The sequence below is a fragment of the Lissotriton helveticus genome, chromosome 11 (genome assembly GCF_964261635.1).
Source record: "Lissotriton helveticus chromosome 11, aLisHel1.1, whole genome shotgun sequence".
Classification (NCBI taxonomy): Eukaryota; Metazoa; Chordata; class Amphibia; order Caudata; family Salamandridae; genus Lissotriton; species Lissotriton helveticus.
Genome location: NC_136072.1, coordinates 799309451 through 799323247, shown reverse-complemented (window position 1 = coordinate 799323247; position 13797 = coordinate 799309451). Strand labels below are relative to the sequence as shown.

General features: G+C 45.1%; 1 protein-coding gene across 32 annotated transcripts in view; it reads right to left on the bottom strand.

The window, feature by feature from the left end:
* The window catches only part of CAMK2B (calcium/calmodulin dependent protein kinase II beta), an 866219-nt gene that overhangs the window by 105468 nt on the left and 746954 nt on the right, over positions 1–13797 (bottom strand). For 22 of the 32 annotated variants that reach the window (XM_078666806.1, XM_078666785.1, XM_078666796.1 and 19 more), the window contains 2 exons: positions 7594–7642; positions 1913–2041 (listed from right to left, as the gene is read on the bottom strand). In XM_078666806.1, the coding sequence (XP_078522932.1) occupies positions 1913–2041; positions 7594–7642 (178 nt within the window). The remainder of the gene's footprint in view (positions 1–1912; positions 2042–7593; positions 7643–13797) is intronic. The other 10 variants (XM_078666802.1, XM_078666811.1, XM_078666809.1 and 7 more) reach the window with 1 other exon arrangement.

The window sequence follows — 13797 nt, the reverse complement described above, 5'->3', positions numbered from 1 at the left end:
TGCAGTGGGGAACATGGACTACTCCCCACTTGCAGAGAAAAAAATCAGAGGGGGAGGGGTGATGACTGGTTGCTACTGCAGACAATGCCTCATGCGATTTTACCGGTCAGAATTACTGGCTGGTAATATCGGGTTTTGTGTTCCTGCACCAGGGAAAACCGGGTGTGAGGACACCGGACCAGTCGTGATCAGGCAGAGCGGTATCTCACCCATGGATACGGCTCCACCTGACTCATAATAAAATGCTCTGAGCAACAAAAAAGTAGGAAAAAAGGAAATTCCTAAAATGCAGAACAAACGTAGCATAATCTGTACCTTAGACTACATGACAGTGGTCCTAAACCCATTGTTCGGGAAATGAGGTCAACTGGGGGGAAAACTTTCCTAAGTAGTTAAAAAACTTGACAGCAGTCTTGCATGCAACCACAACAAAAAACACGTTGAAAAGTCAAGCTTTCCCGCAGGGGTAGGTGTGTAGGACATCTAACTTCAAAGAGCCATCAGATGGAAAGAAAAAGCCAACATTCAAGGTTTCTTTTGTAGAACAGCCTATCAATGTCGAGGATTATTTAAGGTTTGAAAAACTTTGAAAGTTGGCTTTGGTGGGTTTGGCCTGCAGGAAATGCTCTTCCACACATCCATATGTGCCCAAAGTTTCAATTATTCACTGTATGCATATGATCTGAAAATGCCAATTCCTCTTAACTGTACAGAAGTGGAATCATGGAGTTTCAAAGCGGTGGTAAGAGAAAACAATGCAAATGAGGTAAACACCCACACACATGTAACTTTGTGGACATTCACAAATATGTGCCCAGCAATCTGCACATCTGTACACCCGAATAATCCCAGAGTAATTCCTGCAAAGTGCAGGACACTACCTCATTATGTTACATTTTAATTGTTCTTGTGCAGCAAGTGAATACATATCATGAAAAACATTTTATGAAGAAACAAAAGTCAATACAAGCATTGTAGTTTTTGCAAATGTTGCTAATTTCCTAGCAAGCATTCCCCACAGAATGTGTAGTCTCTGCATACATAGGGTTAGAAAACCAAAGCTACGTTTGTGAATACAAAACAAACACGACTCAAAGCTTTCTTAATCATCATGCATATGTTGGCATACTTTCTTTGTGATTTGACCCCGAGATGTTTATAGACTGGCCGATCTAGCCTTCTATTGTTACCTCTATAGTCTCTGTCAGACCTTAAGTTTGTCTTATGGCTGACAGGTTGGTCTTCCTTTACCTGCAGGATCTCCGACAAAGACTCCCCCTTTTGCAGACCTAGCAAGATCCATCATTGATTCCTGAACCATCAGACCCACAGCTCATATCCTTGCTTTAGAGAGACAGACTTGTCTCACTCTCTTTTGTATTTGTGTGGATTACAAATACGAAATGTCCCGTTAGTGAGACAACTCAAGACTTCTCTTTGGTACCCTAGTATTTTCCCCCACAGTTGATGTCCATGCCAAGAATAGAAAGGCTTCTCTCTTCAAGTGATGCAACCTCCTCCTTTCCTACAGATGCAGTTTTGCATTAGACTCTGACAGTCCAAAGTCTGGTAAGTCTGTCTCTACGTGTCTCTATTGATGTAAAGTGAAACTGGGAAATTTCCAGTGAAAGGTCAGTGGACCTGGGATGCAGTTTCTCTTTAGGGCCTCCCCAACACTATTTCGGAACCATTGTGCCTGAACTCTGGTGAATACCAAGCTTGAGCCACTAATCTGCCCGGGTCCTCATCTTTTTGGGGGCATTGCTCTGGCTGGTGTTCCAATCTATAAGATTGTTTAGGGATCTGTTAATGGAGCCACTTTTGGGGCCATTGTGGCAAGACCAACTCCCCCTTTTGCCTTAAAAGTCTGGCCATCAAAACAGAGAAGCACACATGTATTAAGTTCACTTACACGCTGCAGCAGCGGCGGCAGCAGCAGCGGGAAGGGGAGTGGCCAGCGGGACACGCGCACAAGGGGCGGGCTCAGCAGGAGATCCAGAACCCGACTGGCTCTTTGGGGAGTTGCTGTCACTGCTCTTGCCTGAAATTAATGAATGAATGAAAATGATTGGATGGTGGGAGGAAAGGGTAAGATTAAAAGAGACTGACAGAAAAAGGAACGAAGGAGAGATAGGGAAACATAAGAAGAAAAAAAATGAATGTATGAACAACAGAGACTACTTCTAATGGACTCCTTATAGCTAAAACCTGATTGGAATGGTTGGAGAGCAGTGGAGAGAATGGGAGAAAATAGTAAGGAGACAGATGAAGGATATGGAAGTGAAAACTGAGAGACTGCAAGAGACAGACCGAGGCAGCGGAAGAGATAGGAATGTAGACGGCAGAGTAGAAACAGTTAGCGACATCCATCAATACCCTGAGAGGTGAGAAATGAGTGGGAAGAGAGACCTTCTATAAACAGTGAAAGAGGGAGAGAGAATAAAAGCTAGAATGAGAGGAAACCGAAAGAGAAACAAAGCAATATTGGGAGGGACATAAAAAAGAAGGGAGGGAAAGAGACAGAATGAATGAGAAGGACAGATAAGAAGATGTGCAAGAAAACAAAAAAAGAGGAAAGTGATGGAAGAGGAAATAATTTTAAGTTAAAAGAGCGAGGGGAGAAAATGAAAGGTGAGAAGGCATAATAGGTGAATCTAGTACAAAACAGAGTGAGAGCAAGGAAAAGAAAAATATTTCATAATGGAAGAGAAGGATAGTGCAAAGAGATAGAAAATAGGTGGTCGTACAGCGAGAGAGAGTTCAACAGGATGGGGGGAAAGATTAAGTGAAACAAAAAAAGAAAATGGGGTATACAATACACAGACAATACCATAACATGAGAATAAATAATAATTTTGGATGCAAACTAACATTAAAAGGTACAAATGGAGGTTCTACACAGTGAGCGCATGAAACCATGATAAAAAGCAATGGTCAGAGTGCTAGGATAGGTGGCACTACGACCTTTGTCTTTTAGAATAGTTACTTCCAACTCGTATATCCAAGGTTGTGATACAAATTTGAAAAAACTAACTTGGACCTTCTTCGGATACAAATACAGTAATATAAGACTGGGCAGGTCTGTTGAGGAAAGTCGTGATTCCCCTTGAGGCCAGAGCATGTATTTATAGCGTGCCACATGCATTTGTTAAATTGGGCACTAATACTAAGCCACCTACATTTTGTTGTACTTCATTTCATAAAAGACCTAAACTCAGCTCATTGCGTAGGTGAGGGAAAGCTTTCATTTGTCAGGTCAGCCCTATTAAACTCTACTTTCTTATATGAATCTCCTACATGTGTGTAAACACATATGCTTTGCTGAGTGACCCAACCCGCGCAACCCAAAAGTGACTACTGTGCTGAGTAGGACTGAGCGTAGTTGCAATGCTTTTTCTTGTGAACTTTAGGTATTTATGACAAAAAACTATGAAAAATATACGAAGATTGAGAAGTTCGTTGTGCATGAAAATCTTGACCTTCATGTGCATTTTACACAAAGGTGTAATTTGTGTTGAACAACTAATAAGGGAAAAGGTAAGCAAAGTATTTGGTCATACAAATTACTCTCAAATGACATACGCAACACAGCTTCAACTTATTCACCAGAAAAGGCTAAGAAAGTATGAAGTTGCATACAAATTTTCCGCAAGTTATCACTGTGTTAAGATTTCTGAGCACATGAGAAAACTGAAAAATGTATGCACTGGCATGCTAAATGACTGTAGTAACGATATAACACTTGTGACGGAAAAAACTACTCAAGTGCTTAAGCGTGGCACACTCTGCAAGCTATGGGTAAACCAATAATTACAAACTATGCAAAAGCACACCCCAGAAATCAGCATTTAAATTAAAGAGGGATCAGCCGTACTGAGGGGACCCTATTACAAATAGTCACCTCAAATCATGAAAGTGAACTGTGATGATGTAGCTAAGGAGGAAGGCTGTTAGGGCTGGGGCAGTATCCGTAATGTCACTTCTGCCTAAGATGATGACCCAGACACTGTCGTAGCGGTCTGTGAAAAGCCTTCCATGTAAGAAAATAGAGATTTTACTTTAGGCCAATTCCGCTCTGCCCCTTTAATTGTTTATGACAGAAAGCGGGTGTACTTTTCCTATTCACAGCCCGGCTAATGCTGGTCCTTGCACATAATCAGATGCTGATGTGGAGAAATACACAGGATCAAGGTTTCATGTATCTACTTATTTGTGTCCCTCGTGACACTTTACCTTAATCACTGGTAACTTCGTAGGAAACTTACTGTTGCCAAGGTCCCTTGCCCAAAGTATCAGGCTCTCTAGCTAGGGTTGCTTTATTAGAGCTATAGAAGATCTCTCCCTCTGTGGTGTGCATAAAGTGCTTTGGTATCATGTGCTGGAGGGAATTTATGGTACATAATCTGTCTGCCTCTGGGACGTGCTCGAATTCCAATAGGCTTTTGTGCTGTGGCGGGCTTAATAGCGATAGAGGAACTTTCTGTCTCAGATATTTATATGGCCCTCTTTATGCACTGTGCTGGGGAAGGTTTATTAGTGATGGCGAATCTCCCTATTTTTGGAGTGCATGTGCATTGCTTTAGATGCTATTGCTAGATATATTGTGCTAGTAAGGAAACGTTCTGCTTCTCTGTTATGCACACAATGCCTTAGACTAGACTAATGTGCTGGGGGTGGTTTATTAGTTGGAAATCAGCTCCCATTGTTTTGTCTGAGTATTTGACGTTTGTGCTGTGGGTGGTTCAATGAGTGGTAGTAAGCTCCGTGCCTCTGGAAGGTGCAGACCGTGCCCAGGGCTCTTGTGCTTTGTTAGTGATACGAATGCCTCCTGTCTCTGTGGGCCCATGCGATGGATTAGGCTCTTGTTCTTAGGATGGTTTGGTAGTGATCTGGGTTGTGCATGCACAGCTCTGCATGGCCAGTTAGTGACAGATGTTTCCTACCTCCCTGGAGATGGCCTGTTATTGATAGGTAAGCTCCCTGTCTCTGAGGTGGGCTGGGGCAGCATTAGGCTCATGCACTTGAAAGGAAATGATCAGTTAGTGATAGATAACCCCCCCCCACACCCACCCCCACCCCCGGCCTCTGTGGTGGGCATGCAGGGTAGCAGGCCCATGTCCTGGGATAGGTTGTTAGTTATTGATGACAAGTAGGGAGCTCCGGCAGGGAGCTCCCGGGCCAGGGATCGCCTTTTCAGCGAAATATCCCTGAAAGTGGCCCATCTCGATTCCAACACACCCAGGTATTGGGTGGCTGCAGCACTGCGATTCACCAGTGCCACCTGGCGGCCGTCCCCGCCGGTAATGAAGAGGAACCGCAGATGGCATCGGCAGATCTACGTCACCCGTCATCACTCCTGCCGAGGCTGATCCACTGCCCGCGGCTGCCGGCATCTCCCCACACTACACACGGTGAGCGCGGGCGCTCTCGGAGACCCCCCAGCACTTCAGCGCGCCTCGCCTAGCCACTCGCGGTGCGGGCACCGCTGGATGGTAGAAGGTGAGCGGGGGCACTGCTAATCACCCGGGTGTTCCCCCATATGTTCTGGTATTGACTGTGGGGGGCTCCGATAACGTGTCCCCCCACCAGCCTTAAACTCTCCGACTCAGGTGCACGCTTGCTGAGCACAAGATGGCGGAGTGCTCCTCAGTGCTCTGACTGCGTCCCTCCTCCGACCCCACTTAATGGAACTCTGCTCTCATGGTCTTTGGGTCCTGACCTGGGTGCATCTTGCCATTTTGAGATGGTTTCCATCGATGCCCACGACCCGGTCCGCCATTTTGTGGATTCTTGTCCTTTCCTTTGGTCCATTGGATTCCATCCTGTCGACTTTCAGTCATTTCTCTTTTGCTGGACTGCCTTATCTTTGTCCCCCTTTCTCCTCTCACCAATCTTAGCCTCCGACTCTTCTCTCCCACCTACCGCTCTATACCCCTTTTGATTTGTTTTTATTTCCCTGTTAACTCTGTAAATATGTGATATATACTTGTCCAGCCTAATCGCTAGTAAAATGTAATCCCGAGCAAATCTATTTGTGTGTGTGTATATATATATATATATATATATATATATATATATATATATATATATATGTATATATATATATATATATATATATTATAGAACAAAGGAGGACGGCACAACTGGATACTAGTTTAGAAGCTTTATTTCACCAACACTAAAGCTTCTAAACTAGTATCCAGTTGTGCCGTCCTCCTTTGTTCTATAATTTAAAATTGGGCTTTGATCCAGCCTTTGGACCGAGCACACGCTGCGGAGCGCTCTCAAGCTTGAAGGATCAACTTGTGTGTATATATATATATATATATATAGGGAGAGAGAGAGAGACAACTCTAACCACTAGTATATGTAGTAGACCCTTGTACTCACTACCATTTCTATGTGATTCTTAGTTTATCCATTTGTATCTCTTCCTTGAGTGACTTTACAACTTGTACATTTGCAATGTATTCTGTTTGTATCTTTTATGTAACTCATGTAATCCTAAATCCTTATGTATCGCAACTGGTTCTTTTCTAAAGCGCTCTGACAATTTCGGGTAATGTTCGCGCTATATAAAATCGCAATAAATAAAAATAAATAAAATAAATAAATAAAGATCAGCTCCCTGCCTATATGGTCTGCACACACACACCATTAGGGGCATACGCAGGGGATGCTTTGGGCAGTAATAAATAAGTGCCATGCCTTTTGATGTGCAGAAATCGTATTAGACTCCTGTGCTGTTGATTGTTACTGATCGGTTAGCTCCTGCCTTTGAGGCGTAGAGACAATGCATTAAGCCCTTGTTCGTGGGGTCGTGTGTTAGCTACTAAAAGAGAAACGATCTGCCGCCGAGTAAGCAAGCATTGTATTAAGCTGGTACTGAGATGAAGTGTTAATTTACAGAGAGGCCCTCTTCCGTTGAGGTCTACATGCGCTGCAAGAGGCTATGATGTAAATGATTGGTTAGTGATACGGAAGCTCTTAGCCTCGGAGGTGTGAACTAGCTGCATTAGGTTCCGGTGCAGGGGGGCGTTGCAAAGAACCACCCATTCCTCCGAAGTGTTCATGCACTGCATTAAGCCCTTGTGCTGGCCTCGCTCGTATGTTGGGATAGGGAAGCTCGTCCAAGCCTCTACTGTGCACGCGCTGCTTTCTCCTTTGCTGGGGACGCATTTGATGTTAAAGAAGTTCTCTGCCTCTAGTGTGTTTACACGAAGATCTGATTTTAGGCTTTGGTGCAGGGGCTTCGGGGAGTTTAAGTTTATTTACTTGTGTATGGCGTCACTGGTGTCATTCAGGCGTATAAAATTGAACTGTTGCCAACTAGAAAGTGATAAAGCCACAGAGAATGAAAAGATTAGTACCGAGCTCTTCCAACATTTCAAAGGAGATGTGAATTTTCTTCATACTTAAAGGCAGAAACCGCAAAGCTGAAGCACGTTACACAGACGTTTTTGGCACCGAAGGCGTGCTGACAGCAGCGTAGCACAACAATAACACGCCCTGGCTTCATATCAAGGCTCAGTAGCAATTTAGAAGCAGAATTTGTGAAAGAAGGGAGGGCGAGCCCCATCGCTGTCACAGTACCTTTCATGTCTTCGTCTTCAATGGTGGTGTTGGAACTGTCGGAAGACTCCTAATAAGAGAGGGAGCGAGAGAGAGAAGGGAGGGAGACGGGAGGAGAAAAAAAAAGAAAGTGAAGAACACGTTATGGTTATAATCATCGCGCAACAGCTGTCAGCGGCACCGGAAGAGCTCGGGTTCCTAGGGACAAGGGCACCAAGGTTTGCGACCCGATATAGACACATGAGATCACTGAGGTTTGCGGCCATCTTGGTTTGGGAAATGCCGTCTCTAATTAAAAATATCGTATCTCGTATCTTCTGTTCATCTCTACGCCCTGCTCTGCCACTCTAGTCACTTCGAGTCTCTTCAAGTCCATCCTTTTATCCCAGGCACCATGGTTTTATTTTCATACTGTCCCTTCTTTCACCCACCCACACATTCACCCATATAAATGTCAAAGTATTCCAATTCCAATATCTCTACCCTCCCTTCTCAATCCCAGACTGTCCTCGGATTGTCACAAGCACTATTTCTCTCATTTTCGTCATGCCCCTAAACTGCAGTCTTCAACCTCTCATTTCCACGGCCCCTTACTCACCACAGGCTCTCCATCTCTTCTTTTCAGCATGATTTCCATTCACCACTGTCAAATCAAACTTACGCTTCTCCCTTTCTGCATGTACAGTCATTTAACCCAGCCTATCTGCCTTCGCCTTCCGCCCTCGCTCCATTCTCGAAAGGCTGGCTTGGTTTCGTACACTGGGCCGCCATTCCCCACAGGCAGTCTCTCTCCTACTGTGTCGATGTTCCTCCCTACTCCACAGGCTCCATGCCTCTTCTTCTGGACCCCACATTCGTTCATCAAAGTCCCATTTCTATCAGCAGCAATGCAAGCCCTGTGTACACTTATACATAGTTCGTGGTCAACGCATACCTAAGGAGACATTCTTTTTATGTTAAAATGGTATTTAAACATTTGGCGGGAATTGAAAGGACGACCCCTTAAATCGTCTATCTCTTGCCACTGCCAACTAGCCACTGCACCAACTTTTTACCAGGGGAGGCAGCAGATGAGGTCCCACGGATATCCTAGTTTAAACCTGATTTATTAGTCCTCTACATTTTGTATTAGGAATCACTATATCAAAAAGTGCAGGTGTGAAGTAAAGGAGGGGTCGAGGAATGAGAGGAAGGAAACCTGAGAACCGACATTTTCATGGGATAACCCGGCGTCAGACATGGATGCTCGCTAAATATCTGAAAGCCCCAGAGTTATTTAAAAGGCCACAAGGACAGTGGGCCGTGCATTATTTATTGTTCATGTTCGAGTCCTTTCTATGTCTATGTTAAAAGCTGCCACCATATGGTCGATTTAGGCTGATGGGAATTAAACCGGATGCTCTCTATATGTAAAATATATACTCTACTGCGGATTAGAAATCACTGCATGTTGGTATTTTGAACGGATTTAAAAGGAAGGCGTGCTTGGAGTGATTTTTGGTGAACCACCTACATGCATGGGTTTAGTTTCACAACTAATAATGAATGGATAGCAAGGAAAGGGGAGTTGCTGCATAAGTCTGCAGGTGGGACACAGGGGTGGTTTACTGGCCAGCGTCTTTCCACCTCTGGCCACTAGTTTTTTAACCTTCAATTCTCTCTTGTTACTTGTAAAACACTTAATTTCCTCATTTTGCAGAAATAGAACAGCCTGTCACAGTCGTATGCACAGAATTAGAGCTTTGGAGTGGTAAAATACCATCCAAACCAACCTGGAAAGCATCCAAGTGTGTGTCAGGGGTTGCCTTTATTAATTCATGGTTGGATTGGATGGTATTTTACCACTCCAAAACTGTAACACTGATTGGAATGGTAAAAGGCTTATGTCATTTCTCAGGTTGGTGTGGATGGAACCTGCTAATCTTCTGCTTAAATACTTTGCTGTAAAATTGGGAAAAAGTATTGTCACTTTCTAGCTCGGCGTGGATGGCAGTGTGCTAAACCTGTGCTTAAAAACAAAGCTATAAAACCAGATATTGAGGTGAGCAGATTTGAAGTTGGTTGTGTTGTACAGTGTTCCATATAAAGTAGCTGCTCTCCACCTAAATCTTGGGATCAAGCCAACCTGGAATTAATAAAACCAACCCACAAGACATGCTTGTTTGCCTTCCATGTTGGCTTGGATGGTAATATGCTATTTGCTACCATTGTACGGAGGGGCCCGAGGCCATGAATCACTAGAACCTCAAGTGAGTCATGGTGCCCCTACTCTCACTTAACAATAGTAGTAAATAGTATATCATACCCCATGTATTTGCATTAATGATTTATGCCGGAGCATTTTTAATTTTTTTTGCGTATACTGTAATATGCGTTTCTCTAGACAGGCTTGAGTTCCTGCCTCACTGATTTCCACGCCCCATGATGAGTAAGTAGGAGCTTTGCAATCAATGGTGCAGCACATACACTGCCACGGGCATCCTGGAGCTTTCCAGGGACCACTGCACTCCAATTATGGCTGTTTTGCTTTACTACCCAACTAGGGGCACTTGTCCACCTTACATGCATTACCGCCCACGATAGTCTTGCTAGGTGACTGACCCTAAGCAGATGTATAGAGGAATGTGAGGGAAAATCTACTTGACTGGTGGTGGCATGGGGGGGGGCGGGGGGGGGGGGGGGGAGACGAATCTCCTGTATGTGTTGCACAAATCATCACACTCACTCAGTCACTTCCTCACTCATTCACCTAAGAGTTTACTCTTGCCACCTGTCCTCCTCAGGAAACTAGTGTTCACGAGTCCCTGAGTTGCTGACATGACCACTCAACATTATTATATAAAATAGACGTGCTGAATATGAAACTACAAATCTATTGGGGAACTATGGTGATTGTGTGCGGCTGAGCAAAGTTGAGAGCAATATTGGTCTGTTTCTTTTCTCAGATTCACTTTAGGATGCTAGCACATTGTTGAATAATAAACATCTTCATCTCCTCCTAAGTAACTTTCAATGCAGTGAATTCATCGATTCCCATTGATTTTGCAAGAAGCTGTGGATTTTACGTACTTGGACAACAGCAGAGCACATCGTTTTTTTCACAGCTCAACGTAGGAGTTATTTAGTAACTCTTCTCTGACTTATGTTCAAAAGAGGACTAGAGATGAGGTTGACCAGCGCTTCTGCTGGATAGAATGTGGGTTGGTTAATGGAATAAGCTCAGTGATAAAGAAGATTTTTTGTTCTGTTAGCACAATGACTGCCATTTTAGACCATAGGTAGGCAGATGGAAGGCAAATGGATTAGCGAAATGAGGCCAGGAAGACTTGGAGCGCTGCACCCTGGGGTCAGTATCCCTAGGACCAGCTCATGAGCAAAGAAGAGAGAAAGGCAAATAAGGTAAAACCATGAGAGAAGGCGGTCAGCAAGTTGTTTATAGCTGGTTCTGTGGTAGACAGAGAAACAGACATCAAGTTGGGCCTCCATTGCCATCCAGAGACTGAATTTAGTGATCCTGGAGATTTGGACATTGCAAAGAGTAGGAGTAAGCCTTTGTGGCATGGCAGTGGGTGGTCACTGTCATGTAGGAGGGGGAACCGAGCCATCAGCTGGATCAAGCAGTGAAGGATAAAGACAAAAAGCATAGGAGTGTAAGGGATCAGAGCGGACAAGAAAGAAGTCTCTATGTCATGTGGGAAAACTTTGAGATACATGGCAAGGAGCTCTTCCAGATTCAGAGGAAAGAGGTTGGTCGAAGAGAAGGTGACAGATATTCAAACAAAACTAACACGGAATGTCAGTGGACCTGCCATGTTGTCAGTAAGATACAAGTTATTCTTCACCGCATTGATACAGCAACACTCGGAATTGTGAGGCACTAGAGAAGATACGGTGTAAGAAATGCGTTACTTACCTGTAACAGTAGTTATCCAGTATTGGTGTCTTTCATAGATTCACATGCCTGAATCATTCCCCGTCGTCGAGACGGGAGCCTCCGGTAATATATATATATATAAGTAATGTCCTATAGACATACATAGAGAAAAATAGGCCTAAGGGCCTCACCTTAGTAGCCTATCCTTGTCCTTATGCAAAAAGGACCAAACTCTTAGAGCCAGCCAATCAGCTAGCACCTCCCTCTAGAACCTTCCCTGCTGGAGCCTCAGTCTCTCAGATTTTCGTACGCACTATGATAGGTAGGCACACAGCAGGTAGAGAGAACGTGAGTCCTTCCAGGGGAGGCGGGAGGGTTGCATGTGAATCTATGAAAGACACCAATACTGGATAACTGCTGTTACAGGTAAGTAACGCATTTCTTATCCAGTATTAGGGGTGTCTTTCATAGATTCACATGCCTGAATCAGAGTAGTTAGCAATACATTATGCACATGTCCGATGCAATGATGCCACCTAGGCAGTTAGATAATAAACTTAGAATCATGCGATTGTAAGCATTAGCATACCTCAACACAACCAAATATAAGAGATGTGCATACCAGGATGGCGGGATGTAGGAAGGCTCACCTCACTGGAATAGATGTCGAAGCACCGCCTGGCCCACTGCTGCGTCCTGCAGAAGTTCAACATCCAGGCAATAGTGTCTGGCGAACGTATGCGGTGACTTCCACGTCGCTGCTCTGCATATGTCCAGAATCGGCACTCCAGCGAACAGCGCTGCTGACGTGGACATTGCTCTTGTGGAGTGTGCATGCACCGCGGCATTCAACGGCCGGCCGGCCTTTTCATGGCAGAATGCTATCGCTGAAGAGATCCACCTTGAGATACTCTGTTTCGTGAGAGGAAGACCAAGCCTTGGTCTACTGTAGGCCACAAAAAGTTGCGACGACTTTCTGAAGTCTTTTGTCTTGTCCAAGTAAAACTTTATACACCTTTTGAGGTCTAAGGAGTGTAACGTCCTCTCTGCTGCAGTGGTAGGGTTTGCAAAGAAGGAACGTAGAACCACCGGTTCATTAAGGTGAAAGTCCAAAGGCACTTTTGGTATGAATTTGGGATTCATCCTCAGCACCACTCTGTCCTGTTTAAATTGCAGAAATGGTTCCTGTATGGACAGGGCTTGCAACTCGCTGACTCTCCTGGCAGATGTTAGAGCGAGCAGAAGAGCTACCTTCCATGAGATGTACTTGATGGGTGCTCGATGAATGGGCTCAAAAGGATGGCGCATAAGCTGGGCGAGCACCAAGTTTAGATGCCAAGTGGGCGGAATCCTTCGAGGTCTTGGGTACGATCTGTACAAGCCTTTGAGGAACTGTTTAATCAGTCTGCTGGACCAAAGCGAAGGAGCCTTTGAGGATCTGGTGTAGCGTGAAATTGAAGCCAGATGAACCTTTATAGAGGCATGCGCCAGACCTGACTCTGCCAAGTGGAGAAGGTATGGTAATATCTGCACAGGGGTAATCTGGAGAGGTGACAACTGGTGTTCCACGCACCATAGGCAAAACCGTTTCCACTTGAGGGAGTACGTCCTGTTGGTACTGTCCGCTCGCGCTTTTGCTAGGACCTCCCTACATTTTTGTGGGATGTCTAGATGACAGAATTCTCTGTGCTCAGGAGCCAGGCTGATAATCTGAGCGATGGTAGGTTCGGGTGTTGGATCTGTCCATTGGACATAGTCAGCAGGTTCGGGTGCTGGTTCAGACGAATCGGAGGTCTGATGGAGAGGCGATGAAGGTCCGAGAACCAGTGCTGCCTCGGCCAGAACGGGGCAATTAGGATCAGGGTACAAGGCTCCGCTTTCATCTTCCTGAGGACTCTGGGAATCATCGGGAAGGGGGGAAAAGCGTACGCAAAGACGGCGAACCAACTGATGGAAAGGGCATTTCCGAGTGACCTTGGCTGGGGACGCCAACTTGCGTAGTGTGGGCATTTGGCGTTCTCCCTGGTGGCAAAGAGGTCGATCCGCGGGATTCCCCATTCCGAGAACACTTGATCCAGAATACCTTGGTTGAGCTCCCATTCGTGAGTGAGAGACGTCCGCCTGCTGAGCGCGTCTGCGATGGTATTGTCCTTGCCCAGGACATATTCCGCTTTGAGCGTGATCCCATGGAGCACTAGCCAGTTCCAGATTTCTTGCGATTCGTGCGATAGAGTAAGCGAACGCGTCCCTCCCTGCTTGTTCAGGTAGTGCATCGTCGTGGTGTTGTCCGTCCTGATGAGCACCTGGGATTTCTGGATGCGCGGTAAAAAGGCCTTCAGTGCCAGGAAGAC